The sequence below is a fragment of the Seriola dumerili genome, unplaced genomic scaffold (genome assembly GCF_002260705.1).
Source record: "Seriola dumerili isolate Sdu_G_001 unplaced genomic scaffold, Sdu_1.0 BDQW01000337.1, whole genome shotgun sequence".
NCBI classification, from domain to species: domain Eukaryota; kingdom Metazoa; phylum Chordata; class Actinopteri; order Carangiformes; family Carangidae; genus Seriola; species Seriola dumerili.
In genome coordinates, this window is record NW_019174592.1 from 1,439,924 (window position 1) to 1,467,455 (window position 27,532).

General features: G+C 39.8%; 3 protein-coding genes across 4 annotated transcripts; 2 read left to right on the forward strand and 1 right to left on the reverse strand.

The window, feature by feature from the left end:
• Window positions 1–2,719: 2,719 nt before the first annotated feature.
• Window positions 2,720–10,561, reverse strand: nop53 (NOP53 ribosome biogenesis factor). 2 transcript variants are annotated; one of them, XM_022760542.1, is made up of 12 exons: window positions 10,323–10,561; window positions 9,540–9,616; window positions 9,218–9,314; window positions 8,100–8,302; window positions 7,173–7,228; window positions 6,957–7,052; window positions 6,042–6,143; window positions 5,778–5,939; window positions 4,805–4,980; window positions 3,952–4,018; window positions 3,464–3,540; window positions 2,720–3,351 (listed from the first exon to the last, which is right to left on the reverse strand). In XM_022760542.1, the coding sequence occupies exons 1-12, from the start codon at window positions 10,526–10,528 to the stop codon at window positions 3,291–3,293; spliced, it is 1,380 nt and encodes a 459-aa protein (XP_022616263.1). In that variant the 5' UTR covers window positions 10,529–10,561; the 3' UTR covers window positions 2,720–3,290. The 2 variants fall into 2 exon arrangements, with proteins under 2 accessions (XP_022616263.1, XP_022616262.1); XM_022760541.1 differs by having other exon boundaries at window positions 9,218–9,317.
• Window positions 10,562–11,135: 574 nt separating this feature from the next.
• Window positions 11,136–14,267, forward strand: LOC111232868 (histone H3.3). Its single transcript, XM_022760544.1, has 4 exons — window positions 11,136–11,241; window positions 12,193–12,336; window positions 12,799–12,952; window positions 13,047–14,267. Exons 2-4 carry the CDS (start codon window positions 12,209–12,211, stop codon window positions 13,173–13,175), a joined length of 411 nt encoding a protein of 136 aa, XP_022616265.1. The 5' UTR covers window positions 11,136–11,241; window positions 12,193–12,208; the 3' UTR covers window positions 13,176–14,267.
• Window positions 14,268–15,003: 736 nt separating this feature from the next.
• LOC111232869 (histone H3.3) lies at window positions 15,004–18,516 on the forward strand. The gene is made up of 4 exons (XM_022760545.1): window positions 15,004–15,121; window positions 16,113–16,256; window positions 16,380–16,533; window positions 16,971–18,516. Exons 2-4 carry the CDS (start codon window positions 16,129–16,131, stop codon window positions 17,097–17,099), a joined length of 411 nt encoding a protein of 136 aa, XP_022616266.1. The 5' UTR covers window positions 15,004–15,121; window positions 16,113–16,128; the 3' UTR covers window positions 17,100–18,516.
• Window positions 18,517–27,532: the final 9,016 nt, after the last annotated feature.

A 27,532-nucleotide genomic window follows, 5' to 3' on the forward strand; every position in this document is an offset into this window, starting at 1 on the left:
TGTGTGTGTGTGTGTGTGGTGGAAATGGAATTAGCGACAGTCATCAGGATTTAGAGTAATTTACTCAGAGGATGCTCGTTCGCTCGCTCGCTCTCTCTCACATGTGTACACACACACACACACACACACACACACACACACACTTGTATTTCTATCTCTGTGAGGACACACTCCTTGACATAATGCATTCCCCAACTCCTTACCTTAACCATCATCATCATGTGCTAACCCTAACATAAACCTAATTCTAGCCATTTGAGTCTTAACCCTCAAACGGCTCTATAAAGTTGTGAGGTCCAGCCAAAATGTCCTCACTATGTAAGGTCCTCAAAAAGATAGAAATACAAGTGCACACACAAACATGCAAGTTTGCACAGCTATCTGTTTCAGGACATCACATTGGTTTCCATTCATTTTGGGCAGCCTAACCCAAGCCCTAACCTTAGCCATAACCAAGTCATACCTAACCCTGACCAGGACCAGGCTTTGGTCCTCATGAGGAGCACTAGACAAGGTCGGTGTTTGTACCGGAAAAGGTCCCAAAGAAGGAACAAAACCATCTCTCTCTCTCTCTCTCACACACACACACACACTCTGTAATAATACAAGACCTCTGTTTATAATATTACAAGTTATCACTTCATTAGTGATTAATCTGTTGATTATTTTTTCACTAATCTATTTAATCTAAGTGTATAAAATTCAAAAGTGGAAAGTGAAGTGTTTAAACAGCCTGAGGAGGAGTTTACAATCTACAGTGACAGACGAAAAACATTTGAACCAGTCCAAAACAACGAACAAGGATTCACAAATTGAAAATACATTTTCTGCTAAAAAACTAACATCAATTAATCAAATAATTGCGGATAAATGAAGCTATGGTTCAGCATGCTGGGATGTGACAATCAGCTAGCTAGCAGCAGTAGAAACCTCAGTGTCCAAGGGCGTGTGTGTATGGTTGAGCCCAACATGGTGAAGAAGACACTTCAGGGGACACTGGGAGGCCATGCAAATATATCATGTATGTATGTAATATTTGTATTTATCACATACAAATATTTACTCACACACACATAAACACACAGTAGCATCTCCATGTAGTGAAGCTGAGTGTTTTAGTGGCTTCCTCTGTCACTCCCCGGCTCCCCAGACCAGAGGAGTAGTAATCTATTCTGAAGGATGTAATGACTCCCCCCCACCCCACACACACACACACACATACACACACATAATCCATCCTACCCCATGCCAAGACAATCTAGCAGCACCATGTCTCACACGTGAAGAGAGTAAGTCTAAATGAGGGGAGAGGAAAACACAAACAGCTAGGCTGCAGTCTGTATCGTCTGGCATCAAGGAAACACTAGGACATTTCTCTAACCTCCGAATATCCTTGTACGATGTCTGTCATTGACTATAAATACCATTCCGTGCTACTTAGAAAACCAAAATATAGAATAATCCTTGATCATTCCTATAAATGGACTTATAAAAATACCATACTTACATTTTATCCATGCAAGGGACGTAACTCTTGGGGTGGCAGTGCCAGTTCGTCTGTCAGCAGCTACACCACTTCTCTCCACAGTGAAATATCTTTTGAATGTATTGTCAGGGAATTTTTTTTTTTTTTTTTTTACAGACATTCATGGTCGCCAGAGGATGAATCATACTGACTGTGATGAGCCCCTGAAACATCCTCTAGCGCCATCAGATCTACATTTGCTGTTTTGTCATTACATATTCATGGTTACGGGACGTTCTTTAATAACGTTTGTGATGCACCATCATTCATCAGGTCAAGATTTTAATTTGTCCAACACTTTGGTTTATGACCAAATTCCTGTGAACTAATGACATTCTCATTAGCCTCTACTGTACTTCCACGTTTGATGCTAATTAGCAAACATTATGTTAACAAGCTAAAATAAGATGGTGAACCTGGTGACAATATTCTGCACTGAATCTTAGCGATACCTTGGGTTAAACTCTATAAGTCTTCAGGTTAACTCATCAGCAGGTTTTTGGCATAAAGATGTTGATAAGTCGCTGACATGGGAGATGGTCCATGATCCATTACGCACTCTGTCTTGCAAGAGGGGAGGGAGATGAGCTCATAGGGGCAGCTAGGTGGGAGGGCGGGTGGGTTTCTGTGCACTCTAAAGGTAAAAGATTACATTTTCACACTGATTAACGGATAAGAAGCTTTGGCGTAGCTCCAGGCACCATGAGACAGAGTGTGTGTGTGTGTGTGTGTGTGTGTGTACATGTCCCTGTTCACACCAAGAGGACACTGAAGGCAATTATGGTTTTAAGCAGCAGGTTGGAATCAATTATACATGTCGACTTCCACAAGCCCATCTGTCTGCTTTTTTTTTTTTTCACCTAATATAAAAAAAAATCATTAATCTACTTCAATTAAACTCCACTAAATCAAATCATCTAATTATGGGGATTTAAAAGCAGCCAGATTTTTTTTTTTTTAATTTCTGTTGCCTTTACTTTTTAAATCACTGTCCAGTACTTTTTATTGTGTTAATCTGGGCACCATGGCATCTAAAGTAGATACAGAAAAAGTCAGTAGATAGAAGAAAAACTGAATAAATTAAAGTTTCAGCTCTAATAGTTTTCCTCTAGAGCAACCTCGAGGATTAATCATGTTGGAATACTAATTAAATTCCTTGACATATCTGAATATTCATCAAATACGACCCACTGAAATGATCGTCTATGCAACTCCTTCAAAAAACGTATTTATTATAATTACAGGTCTGGATGATGGGTGTTGCACTAATCTTCAGAAATATCAGACACACAAATATCCGACATGAACCTGCCCAATATCCCCGCGGTGGAGAGCGACACTTCATGTGGATGACCCCGTTATTAACATAAGCTGCAAGTCTCTACTCGTGTATGAGCATGGTAGTGACACAGTGACACTTGGCCTAGGCAGACTCTGCTGTATATCGCAGAACCTTAGATAACCTTTTCCTGATAGGGGTCGTATCACGTAACAAAAAAAAATTACAGAATTTAATCGTGACAAGTGATATAAAACCTGCACGTTATTTTTTCACTATAGGAAACTTATCTTCAACACATTTGACCGGTTTATATATTATAATTGTTGGTGGCATTTATTTTTTAGAAGTTGTAATTGCCTGAAAGGAACAAGCAGGTCCTCAGCAGTCATTAAGTCGTATATACACAGTCCCATTATGTTGCACTTGTGGTTTTAAATGTTGCCCAGCTTCTGGTGTTCAGCTCCTGTGGTCTGTGGGTCGGCGCTAGGTGATCTCTCTAAAAGCCCTCTTCTCCACATACTTCACCTTGTGTCTCCTCTTGAACCTAAGAGAAGGGGGAGGGAGGGTGGAAACGCACATTTTAAAATCAATATACACCTAATGAGCCCGTAAATCACTGTGAGCCTTTGATGAGATGTTACGTAAGAGGTCCTTACTTGGCTCTCTCTCTGGGTTCGATCAGGTTCCTCTTCTGCAGACTCTTGAAGCGGTCCTTGAGGACGCTGCCCTCTGGCTGCAGAGTCATGGTGTTACATGAGGGGGAGACAAGTCCAGACAAATCCGTGTGAGATGAACGTCACTCTGCTCTGACTAAAAATGCAACTCCCACCCGAATTATAAAATCCCATTCACACCACAAAGGCTGATTTAAGCCTTATTCGGAGACATTATGATAGATATAGAGAAGAGCTGGGAAATTTCCACTGGCAATTACATCAAATGAAATTAAAACTGTCCCTGGGGGGAAAGTGGGTCGTCGCAGTATTAGAGAAAAGGATAAAGCTTAGAATAAGACAATGCAAAGAACTGAAGATAATACACCAACAAAATGAACCAAAACTCATTACAGATAAAGACACAGTGTCCTCACTGGCAAAGGTCAAAGTGGAAGAGCAAGAACACGTTTCAGATGTGACTGACGTACCTTGAGTTGTCGCAGGGAGCCGGCCAGCTCGTCACTCAACTGCACCTCCAGGTCCTGAGGCTGGAACCTGTGAATAAGGACGAAAAGCAAACATTTACCATGTGGTCATAAACAGGTCCATTCACACACTGCCCCCTGCTGAAGTAACCACAGGTAAATCTTCAGAATAAGGATGTTAAAATGTTTTAGCATGGCTTATGATGACAGTGAAAAGTGAAAGGCCTTGTTGCAATAAACCAAAAAAAAAAATCATAAGAAACGTAGAGGGTTAGTTGAACTTCTTAAATGAATTGGGCTAAAAAAAATTTACAAATTTTTTAAAAAACCAACAAAAATGAATACCACAGAATATATCATTCATGTTACTGACATGGTTCTGGAGAATGAAAATAATGAATGAATGAAAAAATTAATAAATATGTGACTACCAACAGCAGAAAACTGATCCCCAATGAATTGTAGAGCTTGTAAATCTCTATGTCTCAACATTGTTTGTCTTTCCCCAGCTAAGATAATGCTGGGGATAAAAACTTTTTACAGCGTTAAACTCCTCTCTACCAATTTAAAACATGAAGATTAGGTTACTCATCATGAGGACTAGTACTCAGTCTATGTGTAGTAGTAAAGTAGTGATAAAATTGTACTGTGTTTGACTTTGAAAGAATTTAAAAAGGCAAGAAGGATCTTCACAAAAGGCGCTACTGAGTGTCATTACGGGATAAGTAGGGTGCAGTATTTTTGGAGCTTAAAAAAACAAAAAAATCAGGATCTATTCTCTTCTCTGCTCTTAATTTTGACGGCTATTTTTTTGTTGTGAGTCCCCTGACTATATGAAAGTGCGCGTTAGGTGTACTTGAGTTTGCCGAGGCGTCTGGGCTGGCTTTTCTGGGCCTCCTGCTTGGCCTTGCGGACTTTCTGTTTTTCCTTGGTGCCCTGCTCCTGCTGTTTGATGGACGCCTTAATGGAGCGAAGCTGGAAGAGCTGCTGGTGCTGGTCAATCCGCTGTCTGTCGGCCAGCCGCTGCTGCTCCTGGGATGGGCGGCAGGAAGAGAAACAATGAGGTTGATGTTTTTTGATGGTGAGTGGAGCAACAACAACAACATGGCATCTTGCTGGAAGTCTTTACAACCTGCAACACTTTCATTTTAAATGTTTGTAGTTTGGGGATCGATCAAAAAATAAAAAAGGAAACTTTTAAACTGTTGCTGTGAGAGTGCAGTTGTGAGATTATTAAACATTTTTGCTCTTTTAAAAATCACATCCTGAAACACAAGCTATGCAATTTCATGCTTCATTATTATTTTCTCCATTCATCGTTTCAACTATGAAATGTCCAAAGAATTGTGAAATATGCTTGTCACAATTTCTTCATATGTGTTGTTTAGTCCCACCCACAGCCTTAACACCTAAAGATGTTTCATTTATTGTCACATATGTAAAGGAAAGACAACTCATCACATCGGAGAAGCTTGAACCAGTAAATGTTGAAAATTATTGAAATAGCTGAAGATAGATTTTCTTTCAGCTGATCAGTTACTTCAGATCTATGTGAAAGGCAACACGAATACATCTTGCACTGTTCAGTTTAAAGAGTCAAAATGTCAAAATGCTTTATTACATTTTTAAAAATGTGAGATTTCAGGAAGAGCAGAATGATTTGACTCAATACAGTTCAATCAGTAGATGCATTCAAACACTGTTGCTGTTTGACAGCACAGTAATGGTCCAAACCTGTCTACAGATGTCAACAATTACTGACAGGAAACTGTAGAGGTTACTGAACTGCAAGTCTTCAAAAATGAGTAAAGTATGAATTGTGTATGTACCTTAATTTTGTCTGCCTTCTCTCTCTTCCTCTGTCTCTCAGTCTTCTTCTCTGCCAGCGCGATGCCTCCCACTGCCACATCTTCCTCTTCCTCATTAGGAGCCATTTCTTCTTCATTCTCCTCCTCTACCAAACCTTCCACCTGCTCTCTTAAGATCGTCTCCTGCAGACCACACAAACACGAGGGTTAGACAAAAGATCAAAGTTTCCACTGCATTTAGAATGAATCAAAAAATGAAGGAAGAGCCGGAATGATGATCTCTACCTCTGTAGCTGTGTCGTCTTTGTTGACCATCACCTGCCTCTCTATTTTGTCTTCCTCCTTTTGTTTCTTTACCTCCACCTCGTGGGCCTCCCGCAGCAAGGCCTGGGTTCAAACAGTCAGTTAGTGCAGGTCATTACAACAGGATTAACGATGAATAACCAATGAGACAAACCTAAACCTATACTTTGATCATACTCCAGGATGGACGTGGGCAGCGGACACACTTTATTGATACTACTATCAGGGGTATGCGTACGCAGACACTAAAAAAACATGGAGAAGAGCTTGTCTGTTTGTTGTTGTTAAAATTTACATCACACGGCCTTAACGGTTTGCAACACCATGAATTGGCTTTATGAAGATACACGGCCAAGTGAAGGCCACACAACACTAATAAAAATGATTGCAGAAACTGACATTAAGATCTTTGTTATGGGTGATTGCAACCAGCATCTTCAGCTGAAGCATTTTTAGACAGAACACTCAAAGGCTTTAGTTGTTTTGCTTAATTCAAACTCAACTTAAACTGTACTGAACAAACAGGAACTGACTGTCTTTGTGAAAGGCCGTCAAAAAGTTAATCCCATTCTTTTCAACATATAAAAAGTTCATCAGCATGTTCTTTTTTTAGGGCTTTTAATACATTCTCATACTAAATTAAACATAACACCAAAATAAAAATAACAAAATACACAAATACATTTATTTTGATCATACATATGCATTAACTAACTAACTGTTTTTGTAAATTCCTTCACAAAATATCTAAGACCTCTAAACATGAAGTCGACAGTGGTTGTACAAGCTTTAACATCCTCGTTAACGGTTAACAATCGTTTCATTAAAATGACTGTAAAGTAAAATGCTGACTCCTAGTCCAATTATAAGCCTGTCAGGTGTTGAGGTGCGAGTTACCTGGTGGGAGAAGAAGTCTGGGTTGTAGGATCCTCCAGGGGCGATCACCTCCACAGCAGGGAGCACAGACGGCTTCTCGTTCAACTTCTCCGGACGCTGACAAAAAGAACAGATGAAGCCACATTAGTCAAACTCCAACTGCCACACAGACAATGTAAAGTATAAAATACTGTTCACCCAGTTTAATCTCGGACAAAAACACTTATTCATCCTCACATTGACAAGCTTCTTGCCAGTCTGTTGAAGGTACCAGGGGTCAGCTGAATCTTTGGCTGTGTTAGAAAGAAAGGAAAGATACATGGGTTACATGGTTGTTTTTTTAATCATACTTCTGCAATATTCAAGTATATTAGTGATCTACACTTTAAGGTCTGCTCTATAACTACAGAATCACTATCTAATAATGACCGGCTTTGTTGTTTATAACTTGAGTGCTGGAGCTTTAAACTCAATAACTGATATAACAAGACTGGAAAGTTTTTTGAAATGAGGCTGCAAAAACAACAAAATAAAATCAGATTCCTGCTGCAATCTTCAAAGTGATTTTATAGTTTCTACATTTGGTTGGGGTGTCATAAATTGGGACAACACGTGGGTACATCAAACCTTGTGTACTGCCAAAGACACTCAAAATAGGCCAGTGTCCCCAAATCCAGAAAATAAAACTCTGGCTCTGACTTCCTCTTTCGGATTCCTCTGATCACATCTGCTGATCAAAAAATCTGAGGCTTTGTCACAGACTGTGATCTGACTTTCTTGTGGAAAACACTGCAGTTATTCAAACAGTATAGCTCATGTAGTTTAGGATTAGCCACTGATTACACCAACACTGAAGGATTCAAAGCCAATGAGATGCACATTTTAGGTTTATATATTATATCAATCAAATTCTAGTCGATTTATTACTAACATCCCTATTTTGACCTTTGGATCTTCACATAATCCAAACTTTTCCTTATTTATTTATGTTTATCCTCAGATCCCAGATGACTGTTCACACAACAGTCGTCTGAGCTCCATGTTGGTCTTCACATTCCCATGAAGGAAATACTGGGAGCGCAAGGATGGGATCATCACTGGACAGACACACACACCCACCCACCCACACACACACACACACACACTGACACACACTCCACTCACACTCTTGGCCCCATATGTCGTAATATTCTCTGTCTGGGTTGTTGTTGGCCTCCGTCACTGATTTCTTGGCCTTCCTGTCGGCCGGCCGTCTGCTTGGCAGCTGTTTCCTCCTCCGTGGCACCACACCTTTGGCTGCCAGCTGCTCAGCCTTCTGGGCAATGCGACGAAGTTTCTTGGCATTTGGTTGCTGGTAGGCCAGCACACTGGGGGGGGCAGAGGAGATAAATCATTGATTATGTAGGTGGTTATGGAAACACACTACATGATATATAATGGAGAGAAGTTGATACAAGAGGTCAAAAAACAGCTACCAGCCCAGCACACTAGATATTCTGACACTGTTTACACTGTGGTGTGTTTGCATATCCTCAGATCTCAGGAATCCATTCACAAAACAGTCTCCTGAGCTCCTGTGTGTTGTCTTCACATTACCATGAAGGAAATACTGGGAGCGCAAGGATGAGATCATCACCAGTTACACACAGCCCTCAAACATTTAAGACAATAAATCAAAAGCTGATGTTCCAACATTTTTTTAAATGTTCATTTTTTCAGATGCAAAATTTTACCAAGAGCAGTACAGCTGAGCTCTGTAGGGAGGTGATCTACTTGCCAACTACGACCCTCTTACTCCAATACATTTCCAGTTCTAGCTATTTTTTAAAATCAATGCATTTACAACAGTTTAGAAGTTTGATAAAAACAGAAAAAAATCACAACATGTAGCTTTGCATCAATGAATGGTTTGTGGGTTGGTTAACATGTTAGATTTGTAGATGAAATACCATATATCAGCAGGTGGGTGAAATAGGAAAAGGTGAGTATGTCAGGGAAAGGCTAAGTTTATACTTCAGAAACAGAAGGAGTACAAATAGCAATACTTTCAGGTATCTAGATATAAAACTTTAAGCTGATGATGCATAAACCTGTTCATATGCATCATGGTAAGCATAACTAGAGACTTAATGATCACCAATCACTACAGCCTACTAAAGAATCCTCCAAATGACATATGAATGGAAACTGGGCTCTGTGTCTTCAGACAATATCTTTATAGATAACTACGAATCGAGCCATAGACGGAGAGAAAAGCACACAGGGTCATGATGGGTACTGACTCTTTAGGTGGCGGAATGAGGGAGTCGTGCTGCAGGATGAGGTCTATCCTCAGAGGACGTGACGTTTTCCCTTTCCTCTTCTTCCCCTCTACGGCTTCTTCTGATTCACAGAGAAAAAAAGATAATTCACTAACAAGAACAAAGACACATACACATCTCTTTTTCCAAGATTTGTTAGTTAAATATTTCATTAATTACCTGTACTGTTCTGAGAAATACAAGAGTACAACTTGTTTTTATCTGATCTGAGCTATTTATTACATCGGTGGGTCACAGGAAATTTTTATTCAATAGCTGACTCACAAAAATATTATATATTTACCCTTCTGTTCAGGCTTTTTCGGTTGTCCAACATCCAAAAAGAACAAACTGTCATCTGGCTTCTCAGACAGCAAACCCCTGAAATATACAAAGGTCACATCATGTCACATTTTGGACTTACAACTAAGAAAAACAGCCTTATCTAACTTATTTCTTGCAACTAATAATTTAATTATGTAGGTTATTTATTCAAGTAGTTGCTTGCTTTGTCCACACAACAGTCCAAAACACATAGAAATTACATTAACAGTCATATACAAAAGAGCAAAACAAGCACATTTGAGCAGCAATTGTTCAGCAGTTGTTTGGTTAGTTACATGACTTCATAAAATCATAACTGTTAATAATTAATTTACTGTCAATCGATTAATGGTTTCAGCACTAGTACCCACACATTACATTAAAACATTATCAAATTACTTTAAATATGGATTAGGCAACACAGTTTAGGGAGTTCACATGACATAGTGGCCAACACAACATGAACAACAACAAAAAGGAAAGTCAACTGGCGAGCAGCCTTTCAACTTGTTAGGTGAAGCAACTCGTATTAAAAAATTTCAAATAAATTCACGCAAACTCTATTTTGTGCCAATCTTTCAAGGGAATTAAACAATATGTCGGGCACTGTGCAAACGTACTGTTATTCAAAGAAACTCTGATACAAATACAAGGCCGGCGAAAAGGGCCACTAAATAACGTTTACGATGAAGCATTTATGTACTAAATTTCCACATTACAGCAGCATCAGTTGTTAGTCGTCCCCACATTTTGGCTAACTTACCCTGTGGTCCTCTCTTGGTGCCTGACGTCCTCTAAAAAATCCTCTACGTCGTTTATGTCGCTGTGTTTGTTCCAGCTTTTCTTCTTATTCTTGTTCACGCGTTTTCTTCGACTGCTGACCGAGTCCGCGGAGTCTGAAGTGGACTTTAACTTTAAAAAACCTGGCTGTGAAGCCACCACGCGTTTCAACCTCCTGGCAGCCGCCATGTTGGAGGACTGGTAAAAAGAAACATGCTTCTTCTTCTTCAGCTCTGAGGGGGTTGGAGTGAAGCTGCTGGCGCCGCCTGCTGGACTAACAGTGTAAATGTTGTAAGAGCTTTTACTAAATAAATAGAAGTTTAAACTTTATTATTATGTAATTTTCCCCAAACCTTTATCTCAATTTATAAGATGATTATTTTAGCTTTGCCTGTTTGATTTATTATACACATTGTTTAATGCAATGCTTAGAAAGATGAAGGGTCTTGTTATGTTGGTTTTAAATGTTTTTTAATATTTATTTCATAAAAATCAAAATTAAATATGTGGAAATAGTGAAATGTTCAGTGGCACTCACTTTATATTGTCTCCTCAATATTTACAGTACCATAGTTTCCTTTTTCTTTCTTGGTAAAATACGTTTAATAAAGAGCTAAAAAAAATAATAATAACCTAAACCAACAAAACTATCAATAATCAGGATTGAGAAAAAACTTGTTGCACGACATTGCCCGTCAGTGTGGTCGTGCAGTTGTTTATCATGTTGCTGCATGTATGTAATATGTTCGTCCCAGGTGCATCATGGGAAACGTGTCTCCTATTGCTTTCCTATGTACTTTTTCCTTTTTTTCCTCCCTTCGTTTTATTGCGAGAACAACGCTTTAGAGACTCAAGAATAAATTCCCATTTTTGAGCTGCAATCTTTCACTAACTTTTCAAAGGTAAGTATCACCATTTTAATAAAACTCCAATCTATCGTTTTATGTTATATTAGTTTTCGGATGGACATGTTTTTCGTTTATTTTCGGTGAAAAAGAAAACGCAGAGCAGTCGAGCTATTATCTGCCTGCTCGGGGAGTCAGGGACCTAAAAAGCACTTGTGATCTGGTCGGGTTTGACTCGGAAATGCGCCTAAAGTGAGGGGTCATCTGACAAAATATTGTTGTCAATTGATCCCCGGACATGTCTGGTGTCATCTTCAAAAAGTATATTCCACTTTCGTGCCGCAGTTTTTATAGTCTTCCGTCGTTTTTATCATCACCCTCTCCGTTTCCTACAACGATTTTTCCTTCCCGTTTACATTCTTCTAGCCAGCAGCCAGCCATCATCTTTAGGTGTGCTAGTTTCCCTGCACTGGGCAGCCGGCGCGGGCGGGGTCGCCTGGTTTTCCTTTATAATAGCTTATTCTGAATAAAAACTCGAGGCTAGTGCGCAACCGGGGAGCACACTATGAAGAAACGAACAAACCCACGTACTGTGCGCAAGGGGCGGGATATGTTCGACGGTCTTCGCGCGGTGATTGGTTGAAAGGTTCACAACATCCCGCCTTGTAGGCCCGTATACAGATTGTGGTTGGTTTAGGCGATAAAGAGCTGTGCTATGATTGGATGCCTTCGCTGTCCTTTTCTGCTACAGGCATTGCATAAGCTACCTTGAATCTAATTAGAAAGAAAATAAGGCTTCTGGTGCTCATGTTTTTTTCTTTTCCACTCTGACTGAGTAAAGTATAGTAAAGTAGAGTCTGTCAAGTTTATATAAAGTTTTAAATTGAATTCAATACAAACGGAAAATTACATTTTTATCCTTCACATCCTGTGCCCTAAATTATTCTGTTGCACATGCCTAAAACATTCTTTGTTGTCACTGAAGCAAACTTTGTTATGTTCCCTCAGGTGATCTTTAGTAGCCATGGCCCGTACCAAGCAGACTGCCCGTAAGTCCACTGGAGGCAAAGCCCCACGTAAGCAGCTGGCCACAAAGGCTGCTCGCAAGAGCGCCCCTTCCACTGGCGGTGTGAAGAAGCCCCATCGCTACAGGTGAGAACACACTGGGTTCATCTGGGTGTGTTGAAAAGCAACAAAAGAGCTAAATTTTTATGCCCCTTGTTACATTTGTCGATATAAACTAAAACAAAACTGACACACAGATTCAATAGCTTTCCTCCTGCTCTCAAAAACTCTTTGGGGACATATTTTAGTTCTCTTATTGAAGCAGTTCATTCTATTGAGAAGTTTTGCCACAAAATACAATAGGCTGTGTATATTGTGCATTTAGTGAGCTGATGTTCTATCCTGTCATCTTAGACTTTTACTACTAGAAAGAAAGAGACTGGATCAGTAGTAAGAAGTGGGTCAAGGTGAAGATGAAAATAGGTGCACACAATTAATAGTGTGTTCTGTTGAAATCAAGGAAGGATAACACAAGTTTGTACAAACACAGGTCAGTTCAGCAGCTCCCACCTCAATTTTTAAATGTTAATTTTTGCCTCTCCTTTCCAGGCCTGGTACCGTGGCTCTGCGTGAGATCCGTCGTTATCAGAAATCCACTGAGCTGCTGATCCGCAAGCTGCCCTTCCAGCGTCTGGTGAGAGAAATCGCCCAGGACTTCAAGACCGATCTGCGTTTCCAAAGTGCAGCTATCGGAGCTCTGCAGGTCAGTAGCAGCCAAAAATATTAAATGAATTTACTAAAACCATTTTTCATCATCTCAGCTAAAAAAAACAATGTTTTGACTTTGTCATCTGCAGGAGGCCAGTGAGGCCTACCTGGTGGGTCTGTTTGAGGACACCAACCTGTGCGCCATTCACGCCAAACGTGTCACCATCATGCCCAAAGACATCCAGCTGGCACGTCGTATCCGCGGGGAGCGTGCTTAAAATGTTTTCTGATTTATTATATGCTGTCCTCTTGTCCCCTCACCACTCTTTCCATCCCTTTCTTTACTCTATACTTAGTTAGTAGTTTGGTTTGAGGTTCTATATATATCATATGATTGTGATAACCGTAAAATGTGTGATCATGTCTACTTCGGTGCTACTAGTAGCAGAGTTTCCTTAGAAATATCGTCATGTATGTTTGAAACTTTAAATCACACTCCTCACTTCTAACTAGATAGCTCACAGGAATGCCTTGTTACCTCCATGAATAAGGTGTTTTTGCAAGCCAAGAATAGTGTATGATCTGAAATAAGCATAGGAAATTGCATTGAGACATTTTTCATCTTCAGACGGACACATACATTGATATAATGGGTCTTTTGATTTTTTTTTTCAAGAGAAATTTGTTTTAAAAGTAGTGATTTTACTTTTTCTTTTCTTTTTTCTTTTTACAATAATGGTGTATTTCTACTGTTACTTTTTAATGTATCAAAATACAAAAGTTTGATTCTGGTTGTCAATTAGAAACGTCATTGTGCTATGATGACACTGCATGGTTTGACAGACTACAAGCGGCATATATGTAGCAGACCTATGTTGATCATGTTTGATTTTCAGCCATGTTATTATGTCCAGGTAATGTTATGATTTTTGGTTCCTCTCTCAGGTTGATATGGTAACCTAATTTTTTTCTACTGTGTTTTGATTTATGTTTTCAGTCATTTTTAAAAGCAAAATATTTGTACTCCGGAATTCACATACAAACATAATAAACAGATTCTTGTGGTTAAATGAGCTGTATGAGAGATTACCTACATTGAAATACTATTAATATTAGAGTGGAAACAATTAGTCACTGGCAAAAGTTTGATAATTTATTGTCATTTCTGAGTAAAACAGTGTAAAACATTGCTTAATCCAAATCTACTTTTCACAGTTTTTTGATTGTACAAAATAAAAATTTTAAGTTATGCTTCAACTTAAGGAAATTGTGATACACATTTTCACAAATCTGACACTTTATAGACTAAACAAGTAATTAAGGAAGTAGTTGGCAGATGAATTGATTAAAAAAGAAGGTTGCAGTCCTAATTCATATTGTGTGTGCATTTTTGTAAATTTCTATTATTGCGCAACTCTTCTAGAATAAATGCTGCAAAAGAGGTGTATTAAAACTCCTGCAGTCAACTGACATTAAAATGAGCCTTTCTTCCATTATTAATGCACTGTTACTTTTTTCATTTCATTAACTTAAAAAGTATAAGTCTTGAGCATTTTGGTTGACCATGTTATGCCAACATAAAATCCAGGGATTATAATTGCACAAAACTTTATTTAACTGTAAATCAAATGCAACGTAACAATGTTGACAAAATTACTGATTTAAAAAAAAAAAAGACAATTTAAAATTCACAAGACATGCACATCACCAAATAATCGGCTTGAAATACACATCGCTCCCAGGTAGTTTTCTCATCTCTTAAAAAAAAGAAATAGCCTTTTCTCGTCTACACAGACATATGGCAGTTGTCTCAAAATGGTTATCTATTCTTTTCAAAACAACTCTGACAACCACTAAAAAGTACGACTTAACTTTTCAGTATTACTTTCGGTTTGACCTCGAATGGCCACATTTGTTTTGAATGTAGCTAGAAAAAGGCGAAAACACTCCCAGCGTCTTATCAGTATTTTCCCTACACCTAATCGGAATTTAAAGCACCGACTTGTTGGTTAAACGCAGTCAAACTACTTCTCCGGTCTGGAACGGCATGTGTCAACCTGATAAAAGTGACCACATAAATGTTGTGAACACTGTTGCATTGTGGGACCGATGATTGACGCGGCGGCCATTTTCCCGCTGGACGCTGCTTCCCATTGTGGATACGAAGAAGAAAATAAGAGAGAAGCGAAACATTTCTCACGACTTCTGCTCACTTTTCCCCTAGGTAAGCCTCTCGAAATACGTCACAGTGTTCGTGAATGAACTTTATATTTTTTTAGTTGTGAATTGTTGAATTTGTAGTCGCATTTTATAGAGAATAACCTTTAGTTTTGTCGTGTGGGAAAATAACAAACACGGCTGTCGAAACGACGGTGAAATGCAGTCTTTTCTGCAGCCGTTCAGATGAGGGGAAATTCTGTTTCAAATAATGCGCCGGTTCAGCTCGGTTCTACGCAGCCGTTAGGGACTGTTCGGCTTTCCAATGCCTATCTATGAGTTCCTTGAAATGTCTTCTGTGTTGTTCTCGTATTTACCGGTACGCTGGAAGAGCGGTTATTTGTAAAATTGAAGTTGTTTATGTGGTACTCCTTTGCTCTTCTGCCCTGGGTCTTTATCCCGTTTGCGCATCAAACCGCCGCCATCATCAGAGCGGGGTGGGCGGACCTAGCAACAGTGGAAGGCAGCTGTAGAGCCCGCCCTCTGTATAGACTCTACGTTCTGATTGGCTCACGCGTTATATTTTTAGACGCGTATTGGTCTACCAGCCAATAGTGTCGTCATTCATCTTTGATTGATGTTTGTCGATCTTATTGTGTTAGGGAATGTCTTGTATGTTTACTTACTCAAAAAGTTAACTTAATTCAAGTTTCCTGTTCCAATTTCAAAACTATTTGTATGTATCTCAGATGTAAAAAAACGTGTTTACCTTCGAGGTAAATAAGGAAGTGTATTCCTCAATAGTAGTTCCACCTTAAGTTTAGAAGTATTAGACAAACTAAATACAGTAATGAATGCAAACTTGTGCTTTCTGTTTGTTACCATATTTACATTATTGTCGCTATGACAGCATTCAATTTTGCCGCCCCAAGTGATGTGTAAAGAAAGCACAAGAAATCAGAGGAAGACTTAGAAGGAGATGTCTTGATGTCTCCTAATGGAACAAATGTGCATACTAAAACAAATATCATTTGTCCTTTCTTTTCCATCTTCTTCAGGTGATATTTAGTAGCCATGGCCCGTACCAAGCAGACTGCCCGTAAGTCCACTGGAGGCAAAGCCCCACGTAAGCAGCTGGCCACAAAGGCTGCTCGCAAGAGCGCCCCTTCCACTGGCGGTGTGAAGAAGCCCCATCGCTACAGGTGAGAACACACTGGGTTCATCTGGGTGTGTTGAAAAGCAACACAAGAGATGCTACAGGTTTATGCCCCTTTGTTACATATGTCAGTATAAGCTAAAACAAAACACATTTATTTTGAAAAAAGGCCAGGTACCGTGGCTCTGCGTGAGATCCGTCGTTATCAGAAATCCACTGAGCTGCTGATCCGCAAGCTGCCCTTCCAGCGTCTGGTGAGAGAAATCGCCCAGGACTTCAAGACCGATCTGCGTTTCCAAAGTGCAGCCATCGGAGCTCTGCAGGTCAGTATTGCAATCAAATTCACACTATGCACTTATATGATTGTTAATTGTAAATCCCGGGTGTATATTCAACTGTATGAATATGAATTTTAAAGTGAAGATAAGAGAAGAATCTTCACCTTTTTTAAGTAGAGGTAGAAAATATTTATAATGTAAAATATACCAAAACATCAAAGCATTTGATTTATCATGCATATATGTGCAAAACACATGTTGTATCCATATAATCAGATGTACTGAAGACTTAACTGTAAATACAGTGTGTATAAAATTTGTACATGCAGGGACTACCATTTACTTTTGAAATCAAGTAACTAAGTATTTTTGTTGCTGCATAAAGTTATCATTTCATCCCCATAATAAGTTACCAAAAAGATGTGTACCATAACTACCTGTGCAACCTAAACTCCACTGTTTCCCTTTTTTTTTCTCTGCAGGAGGCCAGTGAGGCCTATTTGGTGGGTCTGTTTGAGGACACCAACTTGTGCGCCATCCACGCCAAGCGTGTCACCATCATGCCCAAAGACATCCAGCTGGCACGTCGTATCCGTGGAGAGCGTGCTTAAATGCTCTCTCCTCCTCCTCTTTGTCTTTAATCTTTTCACCTCCTCCTGCCCTTCCTTCACCAGTCTGTCTCTCCGTCCCTCTGCCTTCCACCTGCCCCCTTCCTTCCTCTCTTCCTGTATTAGTAGTGTGTAGATGATAACTGATTATATTATGAATAAATAAAGTGTATAGTCGTGTTTTTCTTAGTGCTCTCGGCAGCAGACTTCTAGGGTACTCTCTTTTTGTGCATGTACCAACTCTTTGGTGATGAGATCCCCTCAAGCACACATCTCCTATTTTGCACTGTTTCTACTCTGACTCTGTGGAGTAAAGGATGATTTATGGATAGAAAGAGGAAAAACAATGGACTAGAACAATGCAAATTTGGGAGGGACAGACAAGAGGAGAGGATGGGTATTGTCTGCAGGGAGTCCCTTTTCTGCAGCAAGGTGCTAGAAGAACTTACCAGTCCTCTTCTCCTGCTTCCTCTGCTCTGCCAGCCTCCACTCTGAAATGTGCAGAAACAAGAGCATTAGTCTCTGCTCATGAAGGCCGAGGTTGGAATTTCTGTCCCTGCATGTGTCTGCATGAGTGCTGGCTCTGATCACCACAGCAAATTGTATACAATCCATCTGCATCCTTAGAGAAGTTGATTTATGATTATGCTGTCATTTGTCATGTTAGCTTTTTTTCCCTTCAAATTAAGTCTCATGCACAGGGGTTTTTTTTTTTTTTTTTCACTTCAAACTGTTTGTGGATGACATGGAGACGGGGATGAATCAGATTAAAACACTTAACAGAGAACAGAAACAAAATAATTTTTTTCTACTGAAATGTGATGCTACTGACTCGCTTTGGCACCAAAGTTTGAACCTCTTGTAGATGCTCTTTTCCTAACTGACAAGTGTTTAACCTCACCTGTTTTTGTGGTGTTCAAATTGGTTTCATCTAATTATTTAAAGCCAAAGTTTGAGAGCTCAAGGATGGTGTCAGAGGTACTTTTTTAACAGTGGCTGATTTTTTAATAAAGGACCTTTTTATAACAAAGGTTCATCAAGGTTTGTAATGTTCTCTAAAACCAAAAGTTCGCAAAGTGTGAAAAACTTTTTTCTTTTTTTTTTTTCCTTTTTTTTTTAAACAACAGAAATGATTAAAATGTATTGTAAATCAGTGTTACATGACAAATAATGGTCATGTTTCTGTATACGTCCCCCCTCTGTGCTTCTTTTTTTTTTTTTTTTTCCTCCGGATCAGTTGATCATCTGTATACCGTTTCTCAGGTTGACTTGTCACCCTTTTAACTTAATTTTTATTTTTGCTCAATTTGATTTTCTTTTTTTTTTTTGAAATGTTGAGGATGATGTTTCAATTAAACAATGTTTGTAATTTCCAGATTTGTCATATAAGGTGGTAATAAATGGATGTTACACACACACACGCACACTCCCCTGTGTCAATGGTATAGACTCCCAATATTATACAATAGACATGTTTTTAAAATATAATACATTAAAAAGCTGGTTTTGCTAGGGAACTTTACCAGTTTCCTTTTATAACAGTTTGCTTTTGGGGCAGTGGCATTGGAGTAACTTTAGGTAAATAAAAATAAACTTATACCACATTCAAACCAACATTCAACATGGAAAATGGGTTCTTCATTAACAGTCCAGGATAAACATAAAATAAAGCGCAAACATTTCAAGATTCATCTAGGTTTCATTTCAGTGGCAACAACAACCTTTGCAACTGCAAAATTAGCTCTGTGAAATCTGTTTACAGAACAGCTAGAGAAGGTTTTGAGGTTTGTAAAAAAGAATGCAACAGGTCAACACATGTTCACACACCAGGAACAACCACTCCCTGATAACTGAAAACCATGAAGGTGACACTGTCTCACTGTGGTAGTTTCTTTTACTGAAACATGACACGACTCATTGTTCTAGCTCAGTAATCTTTCTATAATGTTTACATACATCCAGGCTTTGGGAACCTATAGTGTACTGAGACCCTATTCTCACAATGACACCAGTTATACCACAAGATGGCAGTAAAACACTGTGTAAATTAATCTCCTTCATGCGAAGGAATGGAGTTCCTGACGGTACAATATACTTTTGCCTGGAGTAAAGTAGAACAGAATGATGTGTAAAAATATGTATTTAAACTATATATGGATATATGTATAGAAATATGTATTTACTCCCATATAACATTTGCACTTTAATGTTCATCCATTTTAAACTTGTCCTTTAAACTAAATCTAAGTCAAATTCTACTGCTTACACATTTTTCTGATGATAGCATACTACTTAAAAGTGACCTCTTTACCCATTGTCATATTCTTGCTGGATAATTTGTTATGCACCTCTGTCTCTATCTCACACACACACACGAACACACACTAATACGCACACACACAGATACAATTAATATCCCTTTCTGGACAGACATCATTCCCCTCATCAGTGTTTAATTTCATCCTTCTACTTCCTTGATTAAAAGGGATAAAGCCATGCCCTCAGCCATATTCATTACAATGAAATACACACACACACACACACACACACACACACACACATTCACCGATGTCACTGTGGCCTCAGTCATACTCATTACAATGAAACACACAAAGACAAACAAACATTTAATCAAACACCAGCCTTTAATCCTGTTGTTTTGAATGGGCACCACAGCTACAGTGGTATGGACACACACACACACACACACACACAGACACACACACACACACACACACACACACACACACACACACACAGAGTCAACCGGTGACTTTACCAGGGTGAGTTCCATCCAGTAAAGTGTTTTGGAAATCACGATTCAGGTTGCTGTCACTTCTGATTAATAAAGTAGTCTGAATGTTTTCACTGCGCCACAAATTCAATCAGTCAAATCAAAACAACCATGACACTGGAAAGAAAGAACCATACTGCTGTGAGTCATCAACCAAGTAAGACAGCTGTTCCCAACCTTTCTTGTTTTGACTTTGTTGTTGATGTTTATTTACTCTACGACTCCCGAGTGGCAGAAGCTGGACGGTTCAACCATTCATCCAAAACCTTTGGTTACTGTGAAAATAGATGCTAGAGCTACTAAAGATCAACCTGACACCATCCATTTTTTTCTCACCTAAGCACAAATATGTTCTCTTCTCTGAAGTGCCTACACCTGACTCCATCCTCAGAGACATGCTATACCGTCTGGTTTGCACCTCTGTGGAGAAGGACTCATACTGCAGCAGGATAATGATTCCAAACTAACCTCAAAGCTTTGCAAGAACTACTCAAAGACTGAAAAAGACCACTGACGGCTGTGGCTTGGGTGGTAGAGTGGGCTGTCCACCAATTGAAAGGTTGTGGTTTGATCCCCAGCTCCTCCAGTCTGCATGTCGAAATTGAGCAAGATACTGAACCCCAAATTGCCCTCAATGTATCATTGGTGTGTGTGTGTGTGTGTGTCTGTGTGTGTGTTAGAGACTCATTGAAGCAAAGTTGGACAAACCAAATACTAGGATATTCTGAAATTCATGTACATTTTTTAAAGTTTTCATTCAAATTATTACATTCAAAACAAATGCAAAATAGAAGTATCTTGGTATTACATTCAAAACAAATGCAAAATAGAAGTATCTTAACTAGTGGTTTCAGACTTTTGGACCCCACTGTATGTCAGCCAGTTGTCAGCACTGACGAGTTGATTTTTTAACTGTACAATATCTCACTAGGAACATAGAAAAACAATCTATGGGATCCATATCAAGATTGTTTGTTTATGTTATGTTTTCATATTTTTTTTTAAAATACCATTGATATATCCAGTATATTGTTATTGCATTAAACTAAATTTATATCAGTATCCACTTCAAAAATCCAGTATCTGTAGCCCAGTCAAGTCACAAAATGTGGCACATTTTCCCAGATTACAGTAAAAACTGGGTTCACACAGTTAACCAGAGAATTATACATGAAATAATTTCATTCTTTGGATTAAACGGGAAAAAAACAGCTAACTCCTAGCTAATCTAACTGCAGGATTACATAGCGGCATATCAAAAGAATCGTTTCTTTCAGGATTTGGAATTGAATATTGGCATGTGGGACTAAAAGAGCCAGGTCTTTATTGTTATGAATGAGCCTTGATAATGACAAATTGTGATGACTGGATTATCTTGCATAGTTTGGCTCAAGTGAATTTTCCAACAAATCTTTTCTTTCTTTTCTTTTTTTTTACAAACTACAAGCTTCACCTTAAAATAAATAAAATCGGACTAAACAGGCCTGTGGTTGCTCTGTGGAAAATTGTAAGTGGAGATCAAAACCTCCTTTTTTATTTTCCGTTACACACCAGTGAATGCAACCATGAGACTCTCTTGTTTTTTTTTTTATGCGCAGGGCCTATATTGTATCTTTGTTCATCAGAAACATGGGGTCATGAAGTGGAGGAGCATCACTGTGATGATGTGACCACTCATAAGCAGCACTCTGCCCTAATTGCATATAATGGACCATACATGCCCATGCATATAAATAAGTAGATGCATAGGTATTTTTTTTATTATATGTCTTTGTGTGTGTTTGTGTGTGTGTGTCTGAGTGTCTATGAGTGCTTGTGGGAAATGTAGTTGATGTGTGTGTGTGTGTGTGTGTGTGTGTGTGTGTGTGTGTGTGTGTGTGTGTGTGTGTGTGTGTACACAACTGTGCGTTCACCTTCCCCAAGGTCTACGTAGTGGTGCTCCATCTGTGGCACTCAGGGGATTACAGCCAATCTGTCTGTCTGCTGCTCAAAGTGCTGACCGTCAGACCAGCACCAGATTAACACAGTGCTGGGATTGGGGGGGTGGGGGGAGCGTGGGTGGAGCATGAGTGGAGCATGAGTGCAGAGATATGGGGGATGGGTGGAAGAGAGAGATGGATGGATGTTAAGGAAGAGAGAAAGAGATGCGTATGTTTTGGGGGAAGTTGGGGGGTTGGGGGCAGGTTGAGAGGTCGACCCCAGATTAGTACACAACTGGTACAGTGTGCGTATGTGTGTGTGGTGTGTGTTTGTGTGTGTGTTTATGGGGGTGGGGGGGTGGGATACACATCAAGTAGAGAGGGACAGAAGGGGAAGAAGGAAGAGGGACAGATGTATATGGTGGGTGGGAAGGATGGGGGTCGCATTAACACAAAACTCCAGTGGAATGAGGAGTTTGCTAATAAAGTTTTGATGGATGAAACAGACAAGAATGTGTGAGTGTTGTTAAGGTAGAGGAACTGAGACAGGTAGAGCATAGGGTAGTAGACAGGTAGTGCAATTGAGATTGGGGTCCACGTTTAAAGGCAGAAGTGTTATTCCTGTTCTGAATGGCGACAATTGAAAGCATTGTACATAAAGAAGCAGTTGGAGGATCATATACAGTTTCAGATAGGCTTCCCTCAAAGCCTGTCTGAAACTGTATATGATGCAGACAAAAAGTGACAGAAGAGAAGAGAGAAGCTCAAGCCCTAATTTTTGTTTGCAGTGTCGCAAAAATGTTCAGACTCAAAGCCAGGGTATGCTAGAAATTAGCAAGTTTGTACAAAGTGTCATCCAACAACATATGATAGCAAATGAGTTTATACCTGTTGTGGATAGCCGCACTTGAAGGCTGTGCAAAATGTGTGGAGTCACAGAGAGGACTGAGATGGTATGAATGGTACAGTTTCAGACAGTCTTTCCTCAAAAGCAGTCATGGTGTTGCATTCAGGTTCACACATGCAAAATGATGTAAGTGGTTTAAGAGCTCGAGAGAAGTTCAGACCCTGCTTTCACACATCCACACACCTGACCAACTGCTGTGGGAGTAATTCTCGGATCATCGGCTTTGGAAAGTTACAAAAATTGTCAGACTCAAGGGTTAAGATGTGCTTGAAACGATCAAGCTCATACAAAACATCTGAAGGCAAAACTTTTTAAATGTGTCCTGTGTAACAACACTAAAAAAACTTTAAAACCTAGCATCATAGACATGACCAAATGAGGAACACATGTTGGGACAGTCTTGATTTGATCAAACCCTTCTTACTTTAACGCCTCTGCAAACCTGGCCTGTTGCTACATGAAGATGTTTAACATACTGTCTTTTTCAGAAAGGTACAAAAATTGTCTCGCTCATGACGTCTTGGTTTTGGACACCGCGATATGATCCAACAAGCACTTTGTTTGAAGCATACAGAGGCCTGGATCTTGACAGCCTTTTCCTGATGTAACTTCAGTTGACATACCCTGCACTCTTCCCTTATATTTTCAGGTAAAGCACGCAGAAGGTTATGTCACTAATGACGCTTAAGAGCAAGCAAATAAGCTAGTCAGAAGAGAACCAGGTAGTTCTTAGGACTTGAGAGTAGGCTACCAAACAACATTGCATTCATAAACTCATTGTCAGTTGATTTGGGTCAAAGTGTCTGCCAAGTAAATGTAATGGGCAATGTTGACAGTAGATATAACCTGGAAGACCACATAATATACAAGATTATACCTATGTTATGTTGTGTTGCCACAGAGAAAGAAGCAAAATCATTGGGTGGCTAACATCAGCTCCGACTAAACTGAGATTACGATGTGTTCACCCTCACCTGTCCTTGAGGAGTGAGGAGACAAAGTCCAGGTGGGATGACAAGAGGGGAAAGACATGGGGGTTTTTCTCTGCGTGTGGTGGGGGTTGTAGTCATGGTGGGAGGGTAGGGGTAAGGGCGGGGGGGTGAGTGGGTTCAGACAAGATGAGTACACCACTGAGATTATTGTATTGTACTAGTGCACAAAGGGGCATAGTGAGTTGGGGGGGGGCTAGGAAAACCTGAGGGTGGGGGTGTTTAGAGAATTGCTCCCAGGGATTAACTGTGTTCAGCCATTAGCACAACCTGGTAGTCAAGTAGCAACACAGCAGGGTTCAGTACAGCCACACACACCGATTAGCAAGAAATGTAGCTCGAGATGAAACACTGATAATACATGGTTATATAGAGTATATTATATGTGTATATGTATCACAGACAAGATGACAGCTGTTAGGCACAATTGTACAGTTCTGTGCAGTCAAAAAAAATAAAAGACTAACTGATCAAATGCTTTAAGTCACAGGTCCTCTGTTAAAAGTTGCACTTGAACACAACACCAATACTACAGCTAACAGCCAGCTGACTCCCAAACTGCAATGTTCCCCTTCATGGGAGACTAAATTATCATGTCCATTTAACTGTATTTCAATGTAATGTACAAATGGCCGGAGATGGTCGGTTACAGTTGTACAGCTGTTCGACAAAGGCCCAGTAGCCACTGATGGCAAAACATATTTTTGAGTGGAGAGGGACTTTAAGTGTTTAATTCATTTCACCTCACTCTAAACCTCAGTCTTGCTGTACGAGTGTGTGTCCCGATGTGTGTATGTGTGTGTGTGTGTGCTGGCCTGTGTCTCTCAGGCCATGTGCTTCTCTAGTCACACTGCTACCAGCAACAAGAGGGGAGGGAGAGCAGAACATACACAAGTCTCTCTGGACACACACACACGCGCACACACACACACACACACACAAACACACACACACACACACTGACACTCACTACACATGGTTGTCTCTCTGCAGCTCCTCCTAATGACCACTCTTTGCATTACATGACACACACGGTACAGGCAATAACGTGAATATTTGTGCTAAAATATACAGTTTTAGAAAAAAGTTCATCAGAGTATATGATGATAGAAAATAAGAAATTTCCCACTATATAAACAGAACTAGGAAAGTATGTGAATTTAAACGTTTGTTTGTTTTTTTTTACTTTTCTGGAAACTAATTTATAAAACTTGGAACAAATTATTAAACAATCACCATTAAGTCCTTTTTAAAATACTGCATAATTATGAGATATTATCTTATATCACCTACCCATACTTAAGTGCTGCTAAGTCATATTGGGGAAAAATAATGATGCAAAAACAATTGATGTTTTTTTTTCTTAATTGGCAGAAATTGGCTTTTTTAATGTTCTTTAGTTTTTTAGTTAGTTACTCACATTTTAGAATATACAGTATATTAATCAGGTCTATATCAATTTTCATGATATTTGGACAAACACATATAAACACTGTGTTTACAGTAATATCTGCTCCCAGCTTTGATGCTTTAGTTTTGATAAACAAACTGTGTTCTTCTACAACAACGGTATAGAAAATGCATATAATGTACATATTCATATAGTCACACACACAGTAAATATTTGTGTAAGTGTGAGGCTGCCTACCAGTCACAAACAGGCTGGCTGATGTGTTTGTTTTTTGCAGGATGCAGAAAAACTGGCATGTAAATAGCCACTGAGTCACAGAGATGAAACAAACATGTTGACTTGTTGTTTCCAAGGGGTGTGTGTGCTCATATGTGGCTGTGCGTGTTGTGTGTATGTTGTGTGTGTGTGGTATGTGTGTTGTGTTGGTGCTGTGTGTGTAGTGCATCTGCGTGTGTCTGACTAATATTTTGTAACTTTGTGGAGGCACCCCCCCTCCCCCCGACCCCCACCGCCACCCACACCCCACCCCTTCAGTTTGTGATTGGTCTGTGGCTCGAACCATCAGGATTAGACCATGTTTCCCCACTTTACGTCCCCTGCTTCTCTCTGTCTCTCTCTCTCTCTCTCTCTCTCTCTTCTCTTTTCTATTTCTCTTTCTCGCCACATCACATGATCCGTTACATCACGGGATTGAGGTCAGAGCTGGATTAGGGCGAGCGAGAGAGGCAACGCTGGAATTACTGAAAGTGAGGGAGGAGAAGTGTGTGTGTTTGTGTATGTGTGTGTGTGTGTGTGTGTGTGTGTGTGTGTGTTCAGATGGCCCGCAGATGAACAGAGGAAGAGAAAGAGAGAGAAGAAAAAAGAGATGGGACATAGTGAGAGACAAAGAAAGAGGAGGAAGCACAGGAGGGCAGAGAGGGGGGATGAAGATATGCTGGGGTTTATACTAAAAGCAGAGCAGGATTGAACAATACAAAGGTCCTGGTGCCATGTCTGATAATCTAAATGCAGTAAAATGTGTTGACAAAGTCGAGCTCTTTAAGGATAAAACATTTGTGAAGTCATTTTCCAGGAGATGAAAGCTGTATTCACCATGGAGTGAGTCAGATAAAGAAAACAGCATGGGGGCATAAATGTAGTGGAGCGATGAAGGCAAAGGTCAAAAGCTCAAGCAGGAACTCACAGACTCCAGTGTAAGTGTGTCACCAATCACTCAGAGGAAAAGAGTAAAGAGTAAATACTCGTTTTCTTAGTTTAGTGTCTTTACTGCAATGTAAATGTAGAAAGTAGTTGTTTTTTTTGTTTGTTTTTTTTGGCTGGACAGCAGGGCCAGTCCTATAAATGCAAATGTCACTGACTGACTGAGTGACTGAGTGATAAGGTTACGCCATTGGTTGTAGCTTGAGTTGTGTTGCCAAATTAGCTCATTTGTTGCTAGATTTCCCAGCTTTTCAGACCCCTTTAGTGCCTTTTTTGTTTTTTTTTTCAAAAAAGCATCTAGCAACAAACCCTAGCGACTTTTTGGACAAACCTTAGCTACTTTACATAGAAGAGAGTTGCAAGCATTGCCCCGCGAGTGCGAGTGTGAGGGGTTTTGGAGTTTCTAGCTTTCTCTCTGAGTGATCATTTCATTTTAGTAAATGTGGCCGAAATCACAGCACACATAACCCATGTTGATGTATGTTGATTTTGTTGGACGATGCTGCGGATCCAAAATAAGATTTTAGCAGTGCAGAGCAACAGCTTATAAATTTTCATGCCCCCCCCCCCCCAGATTTATCTCAACTTGTTCCCACTGAACCACTGATCTACTGTAACCCTCGTATTGTCCCGTTGACCATGCAACTTTTGTCCTCCCAGGTCAAAATTGATCCAATCTGTTTGACTGTTTATAAAACATGAAGTAAAAAATTATTATCCAATAAATGCATTACACCTTTTCAGTCAACATCTCTGATCCTGCTCCTCCTCCTCTGATCAGTAATTAGTTGGATGCAATGCTGCATTACAGTATTCTGGCATGTGTGTATCCTGGATAGTTAAATGCAGAGAAAAACACATTTCTATGAGACAGAAAGAAGAAAGAATCTGACACTATTAAATTACAGGCCAGTGTTTTTTTTCCTGGTAAACACTTGGGATCCTAAATTGACCCTGCACTGACACGGCAGAAGTCAGGTTGAACCTGTGAAACCTAGACTACAGATTAGACGACATCACACTGGCATGAAACTGGAATTGGATGCCCTGCCTTGGCCTGGGGTTCCCCCCGGCCTGCTGTCCAACCACGGTCACGTACAGACAGTCACACAAGAAAGGAAATGTGCTCTATTTGGTGGAAAGTAGGGACCCCTCACTTTGGGTAATGTTTTATTGGAGAACCCTGCATCATTATACCCTCAGTTCTCCTTTAAAA

What these genes read in the sequence shown, in the direction of transcription:
- nop53 (XM_022760541.1), bottom strand. Translation starts at nt 10,528, where the DNA reads ATGGCGGCTGCCAGGAGGTTGAAACGCGTGGTGGCTTCACAGCCAGGT. An exon ending in GAAAAAGCCTGAACAGAAGG is followed by an intron (nt 9,318 to 9,539) that starts GTAAATATATAA and finishes TCTGTGAATCAG; the next exon opens with AAGAAGCCGTAGAGGGGAAG. An exon ending in CAGACTTCTTCTCCCACCAG is followed by an intron (nt 6,144 to 6,956) that starts GTAACTCGCACC and finishes GTTTGAACCCAG; the next exon opens with GCCTTGCTGCGGGAGGCCCA.
- LOC111232868 (XM_022760544.1), top strand. Translation starts at nt 12,209, where the DNA reads ATGGCCCGTACCAAGCAGACTGCCCGTAAGTCCACTGGAGGCAAAGCC. An exon ending in AAGAAGCCCCATCGCTACAG is followed by an intron (nt 12,337 to 12,798) that starts GTGAGAACACAC and finishes TCTCCTTTCCAG; the next exon opens with GCCTGGTACCGTGGCTCTGC. An exon ending in CAGCTATCGGAGCTCTGCAG is followed by an intron (nt 12,953 to 13,046) that starts GTCAGTAGCAGC and finishes TGTCATCTGCAG; the next exon opens with GAGGCCAGTGAGGCCTACCT.
- LOC111232869 (XM_022760545.1), top strand. Translation starts at nt 16,129, where the DNA reads ATGGCCCGTACCAAGCAGACTGCCCGTAAGTCCACTGGAGGCAAAGCC. An exon ending in AAGAAGCCCCATCGCTACAG is followed by an intron (nt 16,257 to 16,379) that starts GTGAGAACACAC and finishes TTTTGAAAAAAG; the next exon opens with GCCAGGTACCGTGGCTCTGC. An exon ending in CAGCCATCGGAGCTCTGCAG is followed by an intron (nt 16,534 to 16,970) that starts GTCAGTATTGCA and finishes TTTTCTCTGCAG; the next exon opens with GAGGCCAGTGAGGCCTATTT.